Genomic DNA, 20,818 nt, shown 5'->3' with positions numbered 1-20,818 from the left:
CAAATCTCATCGAGCTACGCACTTGAGAGACTTGAACCTCAGCACTGAAATAAATAGGACATGCTGGAGGGACAGATTCATAACCCAGAGGCTCCCTTCACTCTGGAATAAAATCCCAGTCCAGGTTAGGCAGAGTCCCTCATTGACTCTCTTCAAGAGGAATCTTGATGAGTGGATGGGAGATTATAGGTTTACCCCGGGTATCACTTCTGTGTCACTGTTAGATAGAGGCACAGTATACTAACCTCGAAAAAGGGCATAGCAAAATAAATTTAAAATGGGTGGCGAAAGCCAAACACATTCTGGCAAGGCTTATAAATGCCCTAGGGCAGATAGCCTAGTATGAACCTATGAACCTATGAACCTATGAACCTATGAACTGTGTCCATTCCCATCATAGAATTAGAAATCCAAAAGATTTGGAGACATTAAACCATCAAATTAAAACAGTCTTTAAGAACTTTAAAACAAGTTATGAGTTGGGTAACGCAGTGGTGCAGCGGTTAGTATTGTCCCTTCAGAGTAAAAGGTTCTCCAGGTCAGTTCTCAGCTGGGGTACGTTCTGTGCAGAGTCTGTTTGTCCTCCCTGCATTTGTGTGGATTTTGTCTGGGTGCTCCAGTATCCTCCCAGCTAAAAATGGTCTCTGTCACAGTCAGACTTTACTGGTAAACAAATGTTAAATAAATAAATGATGCCACTCAAAAAAGTCATGCAAAAAAGGTTAACAACTTCTAAAAAAGTCATGCAAAAAAGATTAACAACTTCTTAAGGTGTCTGATTTGCAGTCAGCCTAATCAGCCAGGTGTCTATATTCTAATAGAGGGCTTTAATCCTTTCTTCTTCTTCCATTTCTCTTGGTAACAAAAAACACCAGATTCCTGAAGTTAGCGCATGTAGTGGCATGCCTATAATGTACATTTGTACTAGAAGGGATATGTTTTATAGTCCAATTGTAATAGTATGGAGACTTGAAGACAACTTTAAGGGAAGCAGTAATGTATTCATCTGTTTGAATTTTGATCTGGCTTGATACTTAAGTTTTAATATTATTTGTTATCATAAGAAACAAATTATTACAAGTAACGAAAAAAATCATTCTAGGTGATATAGACCTAGGTAAAGTGATGTGTTAAATCCCAATGAATGTAGGAAAATTAATGTTAATTTAAATTTTTTGAGGGTAAAAGCAAGCATATTTAAGGAAGAAATAAGTGTCAGGTTTGTATGTGGTAGTAGTTCGCATCTTTTAAGTTTGTTTACAATTGGACTTCACTCCAGACACTCTGTTACTGTGCTTTTAGATTAGGAGGACTGGGATTATTCATCTAGTGGCAGTAGGAGTTTACCTGCTCAGCTTGAACTTGGAAACACACAAAATGGTTCCAAGTATTTTCATAGGTAGGAACTAGGCTATCTGCCCAAAGGCACTTATAAGCCTAGCCAGAATGTGTTGGCTTTCACTGCCCCCATAGATTAGCTCCTTGTGCCTTAGTCCAGCAGAGCCACTGAAGTGATCCCTGGGGTAAACTTTCTGTTTCCCATTCACTCATCAAGGTTTCTCTTGAAGAGGGTTAGCAAGAAGCTCTGCCTAATATAGATTGGAATCTTGTTCCATAGCATGGGAAGTCTCTGGGACAGGAATTTATCCCTACAGCATGTCCTATGTATTGTTGTGGTGAGGTTTAGATCCCTGGAGTGTGGCTCGAGGGGATATGGTTTTCTTTAGGTGGAGCATGTCCATCAATTCTGGGTTGGACATGGCCTTGTATGTCAGGCAGAGATCACCTCTGAGTAGGCGGTCTGCAACCGATTACAGCTAGAGTTTCATCAATCGAGCTGCATACGGGATCTGCTTGAGGCCAGTGATCCTCTTGGTGAGGTACTTCTGTGGTCTTTCCAGTTGTTGCAGTTGCCTTGTAAGGTACATCCCAAATGGGGCATTGTACTCTATGATGAGTCTGATAAGTAATGTGTAGAGGGGCCCAATGACCTCTTTCGATCTGGATGCAAACCCTTTTATGATTAGGTGGGCCACATAGAAGGATTTTCTAACCACTTTGGCAATGTGATCATCAAAGGAGAGGTTACTATCTACTTGGGTCCCCAGATCCCTTATTACGTCTTCCGTATTTAGGGGGCTACCACCTATGTGGTAGTTTGTGGGTACTTTGTTTTTCCAAAGGGGATGACTATGCACTTATTGGCATTTAGCTTGAGGCCATGGTTTTGACACCAGGTATCTGTCTCAGTGAGACCCTTTTGGAGGATGTCTGTGTCAATTATAGCCCCTAGTTTGCAGTTGTCTGCGAACTTGGTCCGCCATAGTCCTCCTGTGCTTGCCTGTACCTCTGAGAAGTATATGCCAAACAGGAGGGGGTCCTAGGACTGAGCCCTGGGGAATGCCACTTGTAACCGGTTTAGACTCAGACCAAGCTCCCGCAACTCTTACCATGTGGGTTCTGTCCATGAGCCAGTTGGCAACCCATCTCATGATGTAGGGGTTTATGTTCAGGCTGGTGAGCTTGTCTATAATACCTGAGTGGGGAATGGTGTTGAAGGCCTTTGTGAGGTCTAGGTAGGCTGTGTGGATCACCTTTCCCTCATCTATAGCCTTGGTAACTGTCTCAAAAAAGTCCACCACATTTAGCAGGCATGATCTGCACTTAACAAAGCCAAACTGGGTAGGGTCCATTGTTTGGAGGTTCCCAGTGTCTCTGTTAATGATATACATGATGATGTGCTCCATAGCTTTGCAGACCAAGCTAGTCAGGCTTATAGGGCGATAGTTCTCAGGGTTCGTTGTGGCTCCACCTTTGTGGAGCAGAATAACCATTGCTGTGCATCACTCTCTGGGCATGTAGCCTGTGGCGAGGCTGAGTTTAAACAGTGTGTTTAGGTGAGGGGTTAGTTCATCTTTGAGCTCGTGTAAGACGCAGCCTGGGATACTGTCTGGTCCTATTGATGCTGTGTTTTTAGCTTTGGAGAGGCTGTTTTAACCTGAGTTTCTGTGATTTCATGGGCACTACATTCTTCTGGTATAGTTATGGGCCCTTTTGGGGGTGAGAGGGGGTGAAGTTTGCACTGAACTTGTCTGCCAGGATGTTGGCTATATCGGTCGGTTCAGTGTATTTTGTGCCATTCTGCACTAACTCGGAGCAGATCTGAGAATTGCCACTTAGATTCTTGACATAGCTAAAGAATGCCTTGTGGTTATCTTTGGAGTCCATGGCAATTTTTCTTTCAAAGCTAGCCTTGGATGATTTTATGAGGGAATGTAGTTTCTTGCTGATACTAATCAGGGATGTCTTCCCTTCATGGGATTTTACTCTTTTCTGTACTAGTTTCCTCCTTCTATTGTATAGCTTGTTTATGGCAGGGGTCCAGCAGACTGATTTCCTTTTCTTGGAGGAGTGAGTCTTGGTTTTGTTTGGGATAGCACGATCCATGCATTCTTGTAGGTTCCAGTAGAGTGCATTAGTAAAGGATTTTGCAGCTTGGACAGCAATATCCTTTAGTATGGGGGCTTTGAAACTTCCTTCCTCAGTCTTAAGTAACATGAAGCTTGCTTTTGAAAAGTTTTTCACAGTGGTTTCTTTGACCGGGGGTGGTGTCGGAACGTGGATATCCAGAGTGATTAGTTTATGGTCAGATCTAACCAGCGAGGGGTTTACCTCCGGTGTGGAACACCGATTGCCCATGTTGGTGATGACCAGGTCCAATATGTTGTCACCTCTGGTGGGAGTGTTGATTAGTTGATCCAGGCCATTTTAGTTTATAAATTTTAAAAAATGTTGGGCAAGGGAGTTTATACTTAAGTATTTCTCCCAGTTAATGTTGGGGTAATTGAAATCACCCAATATCAGGGTGTTTGGTAGGACCTTTATATTTCCCAGTGTTTCCAGGAATGCAGAGTGGGGGTCCTGGGACATGGTGGGTGATCTGTTCATAGGTTCCTACTAAGCTAGCTGCCCTTGCGAACCATTTTAAGCCTAGCCAATTATCCCTTGTGAGACTCAAACCCTGCACCTTGTGTTTGTAAGGAAAACACCTTAACCATTAGGCCACCCTCCCAACACCTTAGCCATTTGGCCACCCACCCTATAGCAAGCTATAATTTGAATAGCAGTTTTGCCCATTGTTAGTTGCACGTGAATGATCTCTGAAGCATCATGCCGTGCCACTAACCTGGAGGTGTGGGTATCCTTGATGAATATGGATACTCCCCCGCCTTTTGTATTTTGGTCTGGGTTTTGTGGTTGAAATGTATTGTATGAGTTGTAACCCGGTAGCGCTGGGGTGCTCTCTGGAGCCTTAAATCAGGTTTCTGTTACTGCACGTATATCGATTTTCTCCATACTGAGGAGTGCCTCGAGTGCATGCATTTTGAGGTTTAGACTTCTAGCATTGAGTAGCATTACCCTCAGTTTTTTGTTACTTGTGCTATTTATGGCAGTGGGTTAGTCTTTTGAGCCTTGCCTAAAAAAGGCACTATGGGGGTGGCAAAAGCCTTGCCAATATTTGAAAGCCTCCGTCTCTAGTGAAGCAGCATGGCTTGTTGAGCATGTCATCCCAGGTTGACAGACACTGGATCCCCTTTGAATGATACCAGAAGCTTAGCCAGTTTTTGAAATTGATAATTTTTTCTCTATACCATGGTATAATTCTTGGTGAGGGCAGGATGCTACTCAGGGTCAGAGTCATACCGGCCTGGGCTACATGATCAGAGAGCTCCTCCATGTCTCTTTTCATGTAGTCCAGGGATGAACGGCTCAGGTCATTCACTCCAACATGGACAATGACAGAGTCATATTTGTACGTGTTCTGGAGTGACCTGAGTGTTTGTGTTATGTGGCGGATCCTGGCACCCGACAGGCAGCTAACAGTTACCTTCTCCTTGTTCATCCTAGTGAGTGGGACATCAGTGTGCCTGACTATAGAGTCACCTATTACTAGTGTGTTGGCTATGTTATTTTGCCTTAAGGGCTGTGATTGCATGGCACACTGGTTTTGTGAAGTATGTGTTTCATGGTTTGTGTTGGTGGGTGGAGGTTGCTTGGATGTCTGCTTTGGAGGTCTCTGTTGCTTTTACAGATTTTTATTTAGAGCCTCTGAGTATGTTTACATGTATTTATGTGTGTTTTTTGCCGGTGCTGGTTTCATAGGTCTATGTGAGACTGGTGGTGTGATGCAAGTAATTCCCTTCTCCTCTTGACTGCCTGGTCCAGTCTTGGGCTGAGAGAGCTTAGCCTCCAGTTTGGCTGTATAATTGCATCTCTTGCATGTATTAGTGTTTGGTGGAAGAAGGAGAGGGTTGTCTGTGTACATGAGGCAATTGTAACATTGCCTCAAAATGCCCAGATTCACCAATTGGACTGGAGAGTACACCTGAAACTGCCCTTTGGACATGCCTCAATAGGTACAGTGAACTGTTTTACTGATTGGCTGGTAAGGTCGAATAGAGAGCCTTGTCCTCCTCTACAGTATAGGAGGGTCTAGTGCTAAGGTTTATTAGTGCTTGCTATGAGTTTTGAGCAAGTGCCGAGATGAGAAGTGAATTGTTTGAGTGCTTAAGTTGAAAGTTTGTCTAGTTCCAAGGGAAAAATTGAAGAGTAGACTTTGTGGAGCTGGGAATAGTTATACCCTAGCTAACTGGCTCTGCCCGGCTTGCAAAACTGTGCAAATGCATGTTTTATAGCAGGGAAATGAAAGAGATAGAAATTAGCCCAAAATGGCCAATAAACTACTTATTCCTGGGCTGAAACCACTCCTCCAGGAACAGATAGGCTGTTCAAAGCTCCCTCTCTCACAGTGAACAGAGAAACTTCCTTCTATCCAAGTAAGGTATGGGCAAACCCAGAAACTTGTAACACAGCCCTGAATTCAGCACTAACCTGAAAACTGGACTATACTAGCTTAGAAAGGTGGGAAAACATATTTTTTTTTGTTTTTTTGTTTTTTTCTTAAAATAAAGCAGATACAATAAAAAAACACGCTCTCATGCATACTGTGACAATAATTCAGCAGTGAAAAACAAACTGTACTGTTGCTTTAAGTAGTTAATTGCACTGTATTATTTTGTATCTGAGAGTTATAAGGCTGTTGTAGGTAGTTTGCATGATCTTGTTACACTCCAAACCAGATACTCTACATTAAAAAGCAGTTTTTCTGTATTGTTGCAGCATAAGTGTGCTGATCTAACCTGTGTGAGTTGGGGACTGCTGGTGAAAGTCTCATTGTGTACTTTCATCACTGGTAGTTAGCTTAAAAATTGTTTCTCTAGGCTTGTATTTAAACATCATTTCTTTGTGGGCTTTGGCATAGATACTCAGACCTGCTAATTGTTTTGTTACTGATTGCTGAGAATCTGCTTTCACCTGGAGCAATCAACTACTATAAAGACAAAATAAATATTTTTTGTACCTGTCATATATTGTGTGTACTTTAGCAGTTTCTTAAGCTATTTGCTGTTATTCTTGCAGTTTATAGCAAAAATAATAACTGTACTGTATACTGCTTTAAGTAATTAATTGCAGTGTATTATATTGTATTTGTTAGTTGTAGGACTGTTATACGTAGTTTGTGTGGTCTTGTTACACCTGGGCTCCAAACCAGCTATTCTACATTAAGAAGGTGACGAAAGGCTCGTTGTGTGCTTTCCTGATTGGTAGTTAGATTAAAACTTGTTTCTCTTTGCTCATATTTAATCCTTGAGTTTGCGCTGTGCTGCTCTTCACTCAGCAGTGGTTAGTAGTGTCCTGTAGAAATGCAAAAGCCTAGAAGCTCAGTTTTCCCTACGCAGCTGTCATTGAAAATCTTCCAAGCTTGTCTCATGCTCTAGTAGCAACTTGCACACTGAGCAGCGTTGCCTTATTGCTCAACCTTAGTCTCCACAAAGTATAGGTTCCCCTTGCAGTCTTGGTGCTCCCAGCACATTCCTGCCAAATTAACTAATTCCCTTCCCTAATAAAACATACAGTAAGAGCCTGCTATCATGGACAGGCAGTTTCCCACAATCTCTCTGGCCAGCCTGAAAGACACGGGCATCCTGAGACAATATAGCAGTTGTCTCGTTTATACTGACAACCACTTACTCCTGAACAGAGATGTAGTTACACTATGAAATTGGAGGCAAGATAATCAGATGGGATGGGAGGGTGGCCTAATGGTTAAGGTGTTTACCTTACAAACACAAGGTGCAGGGTTTGAGTCTCACAAGGGATAATTGGCTAGGCTTAAAATGGCTCGCAAGGGCAGTTAGCTTAGTACTAACCTATGAACCTATGAACATGAGGACAGACCGAATGCCAAACAGGTTGTCAACACACACACACACACACACACACACACACACACACACACACACACACACACACACACTTCCCACACTAAATAAGGACACAACACATAAACCTGCATGAGCAGAGGTACTCACTAGTAACTTATCAAAGTATCAGAGTCCTCCCAAAAGGAAACCACTTACACATATAACAATACAAAAAAAAAAGAAAAAAGACATAATAACACACACACACACCAGTGTCTCAACAAATACGTCCATAAGGTGTAACACCACAAGCCTTATGTATTGGTCATAGATGACTCTATTGTTAGCTATACAAATCTTCCCCTCACCAGGCTGGATAAGAAGCAGGTTACAGTTGGCTGCCTAACAGGTTACAGGATCTGTCAAGTCACTCAACCAAACGTACCAGTATGACTCTGTCATAGTCCATGTGCAGGTGAATGACTTAAAGACATATCTCACTGGACTACATGAAGTGTCCAAGTAGAGCCAGTGTCTGTCAGCCTGAGAAGACATGGTCAACAGACCATGCTGCTTCACCAGACATTGTTTGCACCCATCTCCTCTATGATTTTGGATACTAGCAAGGCATTAGCCACACCTACTGTGCCTTTTTTTAGGTAGTATCAAGAAAACTGACCTCCCAACGTAACAAAATTCTCTCTAGATAAACTCAAAGTACTGCTGCTTAATAGTAAGAGTCTAAACAAGACACTGCACTTCCTGGAAGTACTCCTCACTTTGGAAGATACTGACATCCATGCAGTCACTGAGACATGATTCAAAAGCATGGAAACCATCCCAGCTGTGCAGGGCTACACTGCCTTCTATTTGTTCAGACGACAAACTGAGCAGGAAAGAACCAAGGGAGGTGGTGTATCCTTCTTCATTAATGATAAGTACACCTCAAGACTGGTCAAACTGTATGACTCTGTTGAGCTACTCCATGTCTAGTTAACTACAGGCAAAGCCTCCTACCAAATCATAGTTAGCTATAGGTCCCCCACCATGAAACAGAAAAAGCATATTGCATAACTGGACTCACTGGAGTCACTTGCCATACAGCCCAACACTTTACTCATAGGCAATTTTAATTATCCTACCACTGACTGAGAAACATACACGACCACAAACATGCTGGCCCAGAGGTTCTTGGACTTTGTCAAAGCAACTGTTCTTGAACAGCTAGTCAGCACACCCACAAGAGGCTCAAATGTCCCGGACATAGTACTCACTAACATGGGAGACCATTGCATCTCCCCATTTGATGTCCTCTCTAGTAAGAGCGACCATAAAGAAGTCTAAGTTGATGTAATTAAAAGACCAGGTACCCCATGAAGCTCAAAAATGCTTGAGAGTTTTTGAAAGACAAACTACCTCTAAAGCTAATTATTAAGCAAAAATAGCCTCCTTAGCTAAGGGTAATCACAAGGTGTTCTTTAACTATGTCTGAATCTAAAAGGGAATACTCAGCCGTGTGCTGAACTGGTTGTGGATGGCACCAACCATACCCAACTGGAGGTAGTAGTGTAGTAGCCAACAGATTATAAACAAACTTCACCCCTCTCCCCTCCATCATCCACCAAAGTATACCTGCCACCATTCTTCAGCGTATTATCTCTAGAGAGCCTGTCATCTCAGTGCTCTCCAAGGCCAAAAGTATGGAATCAATGAGACCAGACAACATCTCAGGTTGCCTTTTAAACAACTTAAAACATGACCTAGCTGACCCACTTAGATTCCTGTTTAACCACCTGCTATGTTCCAGCAGAATGTAGGACAACAACAGTAATCCCTTTGCCAAAGGGGGGCCATCAACCAACCCTGGAAATTATAGACCCATATTATTGACTAACCTCATCTGCAAGGCCATGGTAAGAACCATTATGGACTTTAATAACAAGGACACAGGTAATCTCCAAACTCTGGACCCAACCCAGTTCAGATTCATTAAAGGTAGATCGTGCCTGTTAAGCACTGTTGACTTCTTTGAGAAAGTCACTAAACCGCAAGATGAGGGAAAGACAGTGCATACTGCCTATCTTGACCTATTCAAGGCAGTTGACACAGACCCCACTCGGGTATTATAGAGAAACTCTCCCATTTAGTAAGTAACCCCTACACTACCAGATGGATAGCCAACTGACTTGACCTGTAGCAAAAGACCAGTCACCAACGTTGAGCCCCTTTCTGTTTGGAATTTATTTCTCAGAAGTCCAAGCAAACTTGAACAGCCTGTGGCTGACCAAGTTCACTAATGATTGTAAACTGGGAGCAATCACTGAGTCCCTCAACAATGCTGGGATCCTTCACTAATCACAAAGAATTCTTATGCTAAAAGCTGTAAGACAATAACTTCCAAAGTCTCTAAAACATTAGAAGATTATGCCTGAGATAAAACCAGACCACTCATCCACTTCATGTATACATACCATAAGGTGTTACTCTGAGCAAAACTCACTCCATAGTAGGTTATGCCCCCAAGATTTTTGACATAATACACAAAAACATCTTTGAGCAATTCATAAGAAAATAACTAGACCACACAGCATTCTTGTCCTGATTCTTAAAATATGGCTGCTTCTTACACATCTTGTCTGGTATTCCCTTTTCTAATGAAGTCTGGCCTCAAAGTTGTGACCTTCTCCTTTCAACTCCCAGAAAATCCCTACAGAAAACACAATTAAATTTAAAGAAAATTTAAGTACTAGGTTCATCCTTTTGTATGACAAAATATTACCATCACTTATGACTTTACAACACTTGATCTTGATGAAGCCAATTGCTTCACAAAGAAAGTTTACACCCATTTAGAAACATGGTGAGAGAAAGCAGTCCCACCAGAATCAACTATAGCAGAAAATTCAAGAACAAACCCCTCTGGTGGTCCACACCATAAATTCATTGTACAACAAGAGACAGAACCTCTTTCAACTATATAGTAGATCCAAGACTCTTCTTCTTATGGAAAATACTAAAAGAATTAAAAAAAAAATCACATAATATTTTCCGGGTCTATATTAGAAGCCTGAAGATCCATTTCAGTGAATTGCAAAAGAAGCGGCACATATTGCGCGAACTATGGAAACGGCGAATGTCCAAAACCGCAAAATTCGAAATGTTGATTTGTTATGGTTGGCCCGTCTGCGGTATAGCTCTGTAAGGTAAGTGTGTGATAGTTACGGACCTTAGGGTTAGGGTGCAGGTTAAGGTAAGTGCATAGATAGTTAATGTATGCAAAGCTTAGTGTAGGGTTAGAAGTAGGGTTTTGTTAAGTGCATGTGTGTGGATTATTTGTTTTGTTTGGGTATCTCTCCATAGGGTAAGTGTGCGATAGTTATGGACTTTAGGGTTAGGGTGCGGGTTAAGGTAAGTGCATAGATAGGTAATGTATGTAAGGTTTAGTGTAGGGTTAGAAGTAGTGTTTGGTTAGTGTATGTATGTGGTTTATTTATTATGTTTGGGTAGGTAGTATGTAGTGGGCGGTGGGGTTGGCCGACTATGACAATTCGAGATTTTAAATTTCACGGTTTAGGGGGTTCGGCGTATTTGCAGTTCGGGCTATATGTGTCTCTGTTGTCATATTCCCTCAAAAGGGTTTTCATGTTTTTAATATAGACCCTTTTTTCCAGCTCCCCAAAGCATGCTGATTGTTTTCACCCCAAACTCACCCAACAGCATAGATGTCAGATGGTGCCTATCAAGGTATGGGTTGTACAGGCCAACCACTTTAGGCATGAACTGCAAGGCAGAGCATCCTCTAGATAGGAGAACATGGATCATGAGAACATTTTTACTTAAGTGTAACAGTACTATTTTGAACATTCTGTTTAGTTATCTATTTGTGTAAAGGTCAGCATGCATCTGAAATTATGTAAATCTAGTACTGTGTGTGAATGTAATTTATCCTACACACATAAAAAAATTGGTTAATAGTTGGAAACTCAATTTAATTATGTTCATTTGTTAACTGGTCAAGTGAACAAACCCACCTCCATAGACAATACCAGAAGCAAAAAACTAAGGTTAATGCTACTCAACGCCAGAAGTCTAAACCTCAAGATGCATGCACTCGAGGCACTCCTCAGTATGGAGAAAATTGATATCTGTGCAGTAACAGAAACATGGTTCAAAGCTCCAGAGAGCACCCCAGCACTACCAGGATTCAACTCATACCATAATTTTCAGCCCCAGAACTCGGACTGAAATACTAAAGGCGGGGGAATATCCATCTTCATCAAGGATACCCACATCTCCAGGTTAGTGGCACTGCATGAGGCATCGGAGACCATTCATGTGCAACTAACAGTAGGTAAAACTGCTTTTCAGTTTGTAGTCTGCTACAGATCACCCACCTTGTCTCAGAACCCCCACTTGGCATTCCTGAGAACATTGGAGAATATGAAGGTCTCACCAAACACCATGATATTGGGAGATTTCAACTACCCAAACATTGACTGGGAAAACTACTTAAGTCCCAACTCCTTTGCCCAATGGTTTCTGGAGTTTATGAACTCAAACACCATGGAACAACTGGCCACCACTCCCACGAGAGGGGACAAAATATTGGACCTGGTCATCACCAACATGGGGGATCATTATTCCACACCAGAGGTAAACCCCTCATTGGTAAGATCAGACCACAAACTAATCACAATGGACATCCACATCCTGACCCCACCCCCAGCCAAGGAAACCACTGTGAAAAATCTCTCAAAAGCAAACTTCACACTTCTTAAGACCGAGGTGGAAAGTTTCAAAGCCCCCGGGCAAATGGAAAATGCTATCCAAACCACAGAATCCTTTACACATGCACTCTGTGAGCACCTACAGGAATGCATGGATCGTGCCATCCCAAGTAAAGCCAAGACTCACTCCTCCAAAAACAGGAGACCAATCTGGTGGATCCCAACCATAAATAAGCTATACAACAGAAGGAGGAAACTATTATATGATAGGGCAAAATCCCAAAAAGGGAAGGCATCCCTGATCAGTATTAGCAAGAAACTTTGCTCAATCATAAAATCATCGAAGGCTAACTTTGAAAGAAAAATCGCCAAAGACTCTAAAAATAATCACAAGGCGTTCTTTAGCTACATCAAGAATCTGGGTGGCAACTCTCAGATCTGCTCTGAGCTGGTGCAAAATGGCACAAAATACACTGAACCCACTGACATTGCCAACATCCTGGCAGACAGGTTCAGTGCAAACTTTACCCGCCCCTTTCCTCCCTAAAGGGCCTGTGTCTATCCCAGAAGAATGCAGTCCCCCAGTCATCACAGACACACAGGTGAAAGCAGCTCTTTCCAAAGTAAAAAATACATGGTATCCCGGGCTGTGTCTTACATGAGCTCCAAAAAGAACTAAACCCTCACATAAACTCACTGTTCCAACTCAGCCTTACCACAGGTTATGTACCCAAAGAATGGCGTACAGCAACAGTTATGCAGAGCCATAATCAACTCTCCGGCTGACACAAGCATCCCCCAGAAGGGTCTTACAGAGACGGATACCTGGTGTCAAAACCATGGCCTTAAGCTAAATGCCAAGAAGTGCATAGTCATCCCTTTTGGGAAAAACAAAGTGCCCACAAACTACCACATAGGAGGTAATCCACTAAGTACAGAAGAAGTAGTTAGGGATCTGGGGACCCAAGTAGATAGTAGCTTCTCCTTTGACAATCATATTGCCAAAGAGGTTAGAAAAACCTTCTATATAGCTCACCTAATCACAAAAGGGTTCACATTTAGATCAAGAGAGGTCATTGTGCCCCTCTACTCATCGCTCATCTGGCCCTTAATTGAGTACAATGCCCCATTTGGGATGTATCTTACCCGACACCTGTAACAGATGGAGAGACCTCAAAAGTACCTCACCAAGAGGATCATGGGCCTCAAACAGATGCCCTATGCTACTCGACTAAAGAAACTCCAGCTCTACTCAGTTGCTTACCGCCTACTCAGAGGCAATCTCTGCCTGACATACAAGGCCATATCTAACCCGGAATTGATGGATATGCTCCACCTCAAGAAAGCCAAATCCATTAGAGCTACACACTCCATGGATTTAAACCTCAGCACAACAATAAATAGGACATGCTGGAGGGATAGATTCATGTCCCAGAGGCTTCCCTTGCTCTGGAATAGAATCCCGGTTCATGTTAGGCAGAGCCCCTCGCTGACCCTCTTCAAGAGAAATCTTGATGAGTGGATGGGAAAGTGTAAATTTACTCCCGGGATCACTTCTATGGCCCTGCTGGACAGAGGCTCGGGAATCTAGTCTAAAAGGGTGGCGAAAGCCAACACATTCTGGCTAGGCTTATAAATGCCCTAGGGCAGATAGCCTACTACCTACCTATGAACCTATGAACCTATGAACCATAGATTTTTTTTTGGGGGGGGGGGCATACCCAGAATATTACCTGCAAAACAAATACCAAACACTTGCACAGTTACAAACATGAGGTAATATGATGAACTAAATTTAATAGATTTGTATGTGGAGATACCACAAAAATAGTGCAATTAAGTAAGTAATCCTAGTATTCTCAGTTAGTATGTCATATGAAGAATTTATAGTGACTTAAAAATCATTTACTAAATTCTCCCATGCAAAATTAGTTATATGTTTCACTGGTAAACAGTGTTTATATTTATTCTTGTTTCATACAAATGCTCTGAGAGTTTTGTCATAGTTCTGTCGTGCCATATTATTTTTTTGTCACTGCATTACAGAACTTCAGTACACCATTTTAAATCCCAAAAAGTGGAGAAAGTATATTAGTACATAATAAATTATATTATGTACATTAAAATTCTTCTATTTTTCTTTATTTACAGGTAGCATTTCCTTATCACTAGATTGAAAGAATGCCAGTTTCATGAATTTTAATCATACTTTGACTTAGGAATGGAGTCCATTCCTGTCATGAAGTATTGGTGCCATTACATCACTTTAGAAACTCAGCCCTATTGCCCAGTGATCTCTCCACCCTACCCAGTTCCTACAGTAACATTGGTGCCATCATGTAATATATTCCCTGGTGCTCTACTGGTCTCCCTCGATCTCCATAGTGCAGTCCAGTAGAGCAGCATGGAATACACTACCATCATGGCATTGCATTCCCTGGTGCACTACTGGTGTTCCTGTATCTCTAAACTGCAGTCAGTGCCATTACAGCACATAATAGTCTGTCCAGATTTCAGCATTGGTGTCCTTCTCTTCTCTGCCTTGTGTCCATGGAATCTCCCCATCCCAGTAGTAACTTGGATGCCAGTCCATATCACTCTGCCGTCGGTCCCTATAGTAAAGGTGGCACTAGTACACATCAATCTACCCTCAGTCCCTATAGTAAAGGTAGTGCTAGAACATATCACTCTACCCCTAGTCTCTATAGTAAAGGTGGTACTACTATATATCACTCTAACCCCAGTCCTTATTGCAAAGGTGATGCTAGTATATATCACTCTACCACTAGACCCTATAGTAAAGATGGCACGATTATACATCACTCTATCCTCAGTCCCTATAGTAAAGGAGGCGCTAGTACATATCACTCTACCCCCAGTCCCTATAGTAAAGGTGATACTAGTACATATCACTCTACTACCCCCAGTCCTCATAGTAAAGCCGGTGCTAGTATATATCACTCTACCCCCAGTTCCTATAGTAAAGGTGGCATGATTACACATCACTATCCTCTGTCCCTATAGTAAAGGTGGTGCTAGTACATATCACTCTATCCTCAGTCCCTATAGTAAAGGTGGCGGTAGTACATATCACTTTACCCTCAGTCCCTATAGTAAAGGTGGTACTAGAACATATCACTCTACCCTCAGTCCCTATAGTAAAGGTTGTGCTAGTACATATCACTCTACACCCAGTCTCTATAGTAAAGGTGGTGTTAGTGCATATCACTCCACCCTCAGGCTCTATAGTAAAGGCGGTGCTAGTACAGCACTTTTAGACATTATTCTCCCTGGTATCTGTTTGTTACCCCACCCCCAATCCCCTTTTCTGTTGTGGCATTTTACAGTAAGCCCTGGTGTCTACTGGTACCCCTCCAACATCTGTGTTCATGGTTGAACAAGGCCGATTTGCCTTGTTCACTGTAATGACATGGTGGGGATGTCCATGTTAATCTACATGGCTAAGTTCTTCCTTGAATTGCTTGTCCACGTAGATAGCTTCCTGGGGGGGTTCCAGGAGAGAGTTACATGGCTCATTAGCTTATAACTCTCCCCAGGAATGCTTCATTAGCATTCCACATGGCCGAAAGAACTGCCCTTTGTGGTACTGCATGTCTCCATATTGGAGGACCATGAAGGGTAAGGGTGGTCTGTAAGTACAGAAAGTACTGCGATGTGTACACAGCCCAGTACATGTCACAGTGGGTTCATGGCCCAGTGCTTAACATATTACTCGAAAGTATATTTAGCACATTTTGGTTTGTTTTAACTTTTAACTGAAGCAGCTTTTATATACTATTTTCACATACAATTGGTGTTGGTTGATGCCTTGTTCTTCACTCATCAGAACTTTCTACAATGAATCTGCAAAAAGTGTCATCAGATTTCCCTTGAAGGAACAGGATTTTTATTTAAAACTTGAATATTCTATTTTCTGTTACTTCACACATTATGTTCAGTTACTCCAAAACTACTGAGCTGATTTTCTCTGAGATTCTTGCAGTTCATTTCACTTGGATTGTAAAGTGGGCACACTCCCTAGGAAGACAGATCTCAGAGTATGCATCTCCACCAAAATAGAATGTTGTTATTTCTAAAGCCAGTTTTCCTTTCATGAAAGCCCAGTTTTACTATTTCATGCTTATTAAAGCAAGGTTGAAGAATGTTTATTGTTCAATAAATCATAACATAATCAAAGTACTTTACAAAACTGTCTGTGCAAATTATTTGCAATCAGAGTGATCCGTTCTCTTTAACTGAGTAAAATAACTGAAGGAAACAAAAGGCAGATAAATAAAAAAATCACTGAAAATGCACTGCCAGTTGATAAGAAATAAAAATGTCATGCTTTAACACAAAGACTGCATTTATTGATATATGTTTTCTTTGTCAGTCAGAGGTGCATAGTCATAAGAAGATAAAGGACAAAACAACCAAAAGGAAAGAATCAAGAAACTGAATCCTGCTTTAGAAGATGAACTGTTCTGGGTATAACAGCATTACATGACGGTTCAGCCCTGATTAATAAAATAGAATTTGCAACCAATATCTGATTTGTAATTTTCAAATATTTTACACTCTTATATGTAGAAATGTTTCTAATATTAAAGATTAGGCCATTTTTTTAAATGTTTCTAATGTTCTGCTGCATGATATTTCGAATGTTCATTTGAATTTTGAAAAATAAGGTATATTTATACAAAGTTACTTATTCCTTTTGATGTTGTACTTAATATTTTGGACTATTCTTTTAAGTTTTTGATGTATGGGATAAAATATTCTATATGCAAATCACATAATGCAGCAGTAATAAAAAGTATTCTTATTTGCCTGCAACATAGTTATTTGGTTTTTGGAGCTTTCACTTATTTTCACTCATCATAGCCAAGTGACGCCTCCAAGTGTTTCTCCAGTTACAGACTGCTGACACCTGTAGGCGTCAAATACTGTTCATTTTTGCATTAATAATCCCAAAACCATGCTACATACAAAGTATTAAAGGATTTCATCTTAAAGTTTAGACAATGACAAATGCATCTGAATTGATATTTGACCTCTGTCTAGTGCTGCTAAAGAGATATTAATTGTCTATATAATGTTTTTCTAAATATCCCGACAACCAAGTAGCGCAGACAGAATACATGAAAGCACTCAGTTGGATGAGCAAAGTGTTGCTAACAGTACCCGTTTACTCAATCTTAAAATACTTTTTCTTATATACTACCAGTCAAATTTACGGTAACTCCAACTAGACTGGCTGCTCTTATTAACTCTGCATTCTGTCCTTGTACTTATCTTATGTTAAATGACAAATAATCTGTATATGTTTTTACTGTACTAACTTGAAAATGTTTATTGTTTGTATATATACTTTGAGTCTACCAACTTGAAAATGTTAAATGTTTGTATATAAAACTATTTTTCACTTACAATTTTCTCCCCAGGCCTCTGCTGAAAAGGGCTATCTGCTCAGCTGTACAAACCTGGTCAACAAATGTAAAATAAATAAATGTACAATAATAAATAAACAACTTGAGTGGCTACTGAGATATTGTGAGTTGTTTACAAAATACTACAAATTTAATAGTTACAGGGCTGGATTCAATAAATTCTACGCAGCTCGCTAAAACTGTGTGCGCATGCCTATTTGCATTCAGAAAGCAGCTCTACATGCCGCGTAGAGCTGCGCAAACATGGTAACCATAGTGTCATGCCAATTATAGCATAAGCAGCTGAATTCTGTGCTAATCAACTAATCCAAGATGAAAGAGATATTCAACAAGCTATAAAGCAATTGTGTACACTCCGTGCAGGTTCTGATCTTGAATTCCAAAACCTACTGGAATACAGCCATGGAAACTAATTTAAACAAAGAGAATGCTAGTGGCTGCTGCTCTTCTGCATGTGTCTGCGCAACATGTTCAAGTCTATGCTGCTGCTGCTGCTAAGAGATCTTGGCGAAAAAGGTGAGGGGTGTTTGGACCCTGTTTAACTTTTCATGGTCTGCATGAGGTGGAAATTGTAGAGAACTACAGTTTGGAAAGAGACACACTGCAGGAGCTCTGTAACCTCTGTCATCCTCAACTGAGAGCAAGGGTAATCTGAGGGGAACCAATACTCATGGAAACTAAGGTATGTGTAGCACTTAGAATATTAGCTACAGGAAGTTTCCAGAGATCAACAGGGGATATGCTGAGGCTGTCACAGGAATCAACATCCAGGATTCTCCATCAATTCCTGAATGCTATACTGCAACATGCCAGTGACTTCATACATTTTCCTCATACACCTGTGGACAGAGCTACAACTACGCAGGATTTCCAGCCTGCAGCACACTTCACTGAAGTCCTGGGTGGCATAGACAACACACACATTGAAATCAAAGCACCACCCAGGGAACAGGGAAGGGTGTACATAAATAGAAAGGGCTTCCACTCCATTAACTCCCAAGTTATGTGTAATGCTAAGGAATCATCCTGAATGGGTGTGCTGGCAACCCTAGCAGTTATCATGATTCCTGTATCTGGCACAACTCTCAACTCTATTAGAGGTTTTTCTAGGGGGATATCCCACAAGGTCCTTTACTGGGTATTGCAGGGTATGCAATCAAACCATGGCTGATGCGGCCCATTAGAAATACACGCACACCCACTGAAAAACACCATAATGAGGCACACGCTCAAACAAGAAATATCATAGAGCATGTATTTGGGCTGCTGATGTCAGGGTTCTGGTGCACAGATACATCAGGGAACTCCTGCAGTACAATCATCATACTTGTGCTGAAATTTTCACTCTCTCTGCTATCCTTCACAATATTATCCTGAGAAAGTTTCCAGTTCAAGTCTATGCTGCTGCTGCTGCTGCTAAGAGATCTTGGTGAAAAAGGAGAGGGGTGTTTGGACCCTGTTTAACTTTTCATGGTCTGCATGAGGTAGAAATTGTAGAGAACTACAGTTTGGAAAGAGACACACACTTTCATTTAGTGGCTACATCTAGGAACTGTATTTTTTTTCCTACCCACCCACCCTCCCTAGTGTTCTGTGTTTTTATACTTGGTGGCTTTGCAGTTGCCCGCCCATACTGTATATTTGATCTGTGGCACTCCCCCCAGTCTAGTGTCATTAGTTCACTCAATCTAATAGAGAACATTTGTGAAGGCCAACCCACTCAGATCCTTAACGTTGAATTAACTTCTGTTCCAGCTTTCTCCATTTCCACTTTACTGGAAAAAAAATTCTAAGCTTGCTTTCCCCCTTTCCTGTGGCAGGTCAGATACAGATTTGCTGTGTCCAGAACTGTTTGTGAGCTCCTAAGCCCCCCCCCCCCCACACTTAACTGGGGTTAAACTATTCCTGGCGCCATAAAGTTTGTTTTTCAAAATTTCCCTTGCAACTAGCCAGCTTTTTAGTATTAGCACTCATCTGTTTCTTTGATCTCAGCACTTGTTCAGAACTCATTGTAAGTACTAAATAAGTTCCAAATTACTACAGCACTCAACTTACCTCACTTGTCTAGAGGAAAACAGTTTTTAGTACTTAATACATAAGCACCTATTCAGGCATGTCTAAAGGTCAGCTCCCGGTGTTTTCTCCTGTCTACCTGATGAATCTGGGCATCTTGAGACAATGCAGCAATTGCCTCATGTACACAGACAACCCTCTCCTCCTACCACCCAACACTATGACCTGTGAGAGATGCACTTATATAGCCAAACTGGAAGCAAAGCTCTCTTTACCAAAGACAGGCCTAGACAGTCAAGAGGAGAAGGTAAACACTTGCACCGCACCACACTCATCACATAGTCCCTCAAAACCTACACCAACAAAACACACGCACAGAACCACAAAACACACACCTACATTCACGGAGGCTCTCTGTACTAATCTGCCCAAACAACAGAGACCTCCAAAACAGAAATGCAAGCAACCTCCACTCCCCAGCACAACCCAAATGACACATAGTCCATATACTCAGTGTGCCACTGAACTACAGCCCATAAGGCATAACGTACCCAACACTCTAGTCATAGTTGACTCTATAGTCAGGCACACTGATGTTCCACTCACCAGGCTAAACAAGGAAAAAGTTACTGTCAGCTGCCTGTCAGGTGGCAGGATCCACCACATAATGCACACACTCAGGTCACTCCACAACAAGTACAAATATGACTCTGTCATTGTCCATGTTGGTGTGAATGACCTGAGACGTACCTCCCTGGACTACATGAAAAGAGACATGGAGGAGCTCTCTGATCTTGTATCCCAGGCCGGTATGACCCTAGCCCTGAGTAGCATCCTGCCATCACCCAGAATGATACCACAGTACAAGGACAAAATGATTGACTTTAACAATTGGCTAAGCTTCTGGTGTCATTCTAAGGGAATCCAGTATCTGTCTTCCTGGGAAGACATGATTGACAGACCACGCTGCTTTGCCAGAGATGGCCTGCACCTGTCACCCTTGGGATTCCGGATACTGGCAAAGGCTCTTGCCACCCCTATAGTGCCTTTTTTAGGCAAGGTTCAAATGACAAATTCATCACTGTAACAGGTACAAGCAAGCAAAATCTGGGGTAATGCTACTCAATGCTAGAAGTCTAAACCTCAAAATGCACTCACTCGAGGCACTCCTTAAAATGGAGAATATTGACATCTGTGCAGTGACAGAGACCTGGTTCAAAGCTCCAGAGAGCACCCCTGCATTACCAGGCTATAATTCATACCACACCTTTCGGCCTTCAAACCCGGACCGAAACACTAAAGGTGGAGGCGTGTCCATATTCATTAAGGATATCCACACCTCCAAGCTAGTTGCTCAGAATAA

The 20,818-nt window shown here is 41.7% G+C and overlaps 1 protein-coding gene across 1 annotated transcript in view; it reads left to right on the top strand.

The window, feature by feature from the left end:
* The window catches only part of LOC122815622 (deleted in malignant brain tumors 1 protein-like), a 569,610-nt gene extending 552,070 nt beyond the window's left edge, over positions 1-17,540 (top strand). Inside the window, exon 13 of the mRNA XM_044088283.1 lies at positions 16,390-17,540. Within this exon, the coding sequence (XP_043944218.1) occupies positions 16,390-16,451 (62 nt within the window). The 3' untranslated portion in view covers positions 16,452-17,540. The remainder of the gene's footprint in view (positions 1-16,389) is intronic.
* The last annotated feature ends 3,278 nt before the right edge of the window (positions 17,541-20,818 follow it).

This window comes from Protopterus annectens, chromosome 1.part1 (assembly GCF_019279795.1).
Source record: "Protopterus annectens isolate FY-2018-M chromosome 1.part1, PAN1.0, whole genome shotgun sequence".
Classification (NCBI taxonomy): Eukaryota; Metazoa; Chordata; order Ceratodontiformes; family Protopteridae; genus Protopterus; species Protopterus annectens.
The sequence above is the reverse complement of the archived record's forward strand: the minus strand, read 5'-3'. Positions and strand labels throughout refer to the sequence as shown.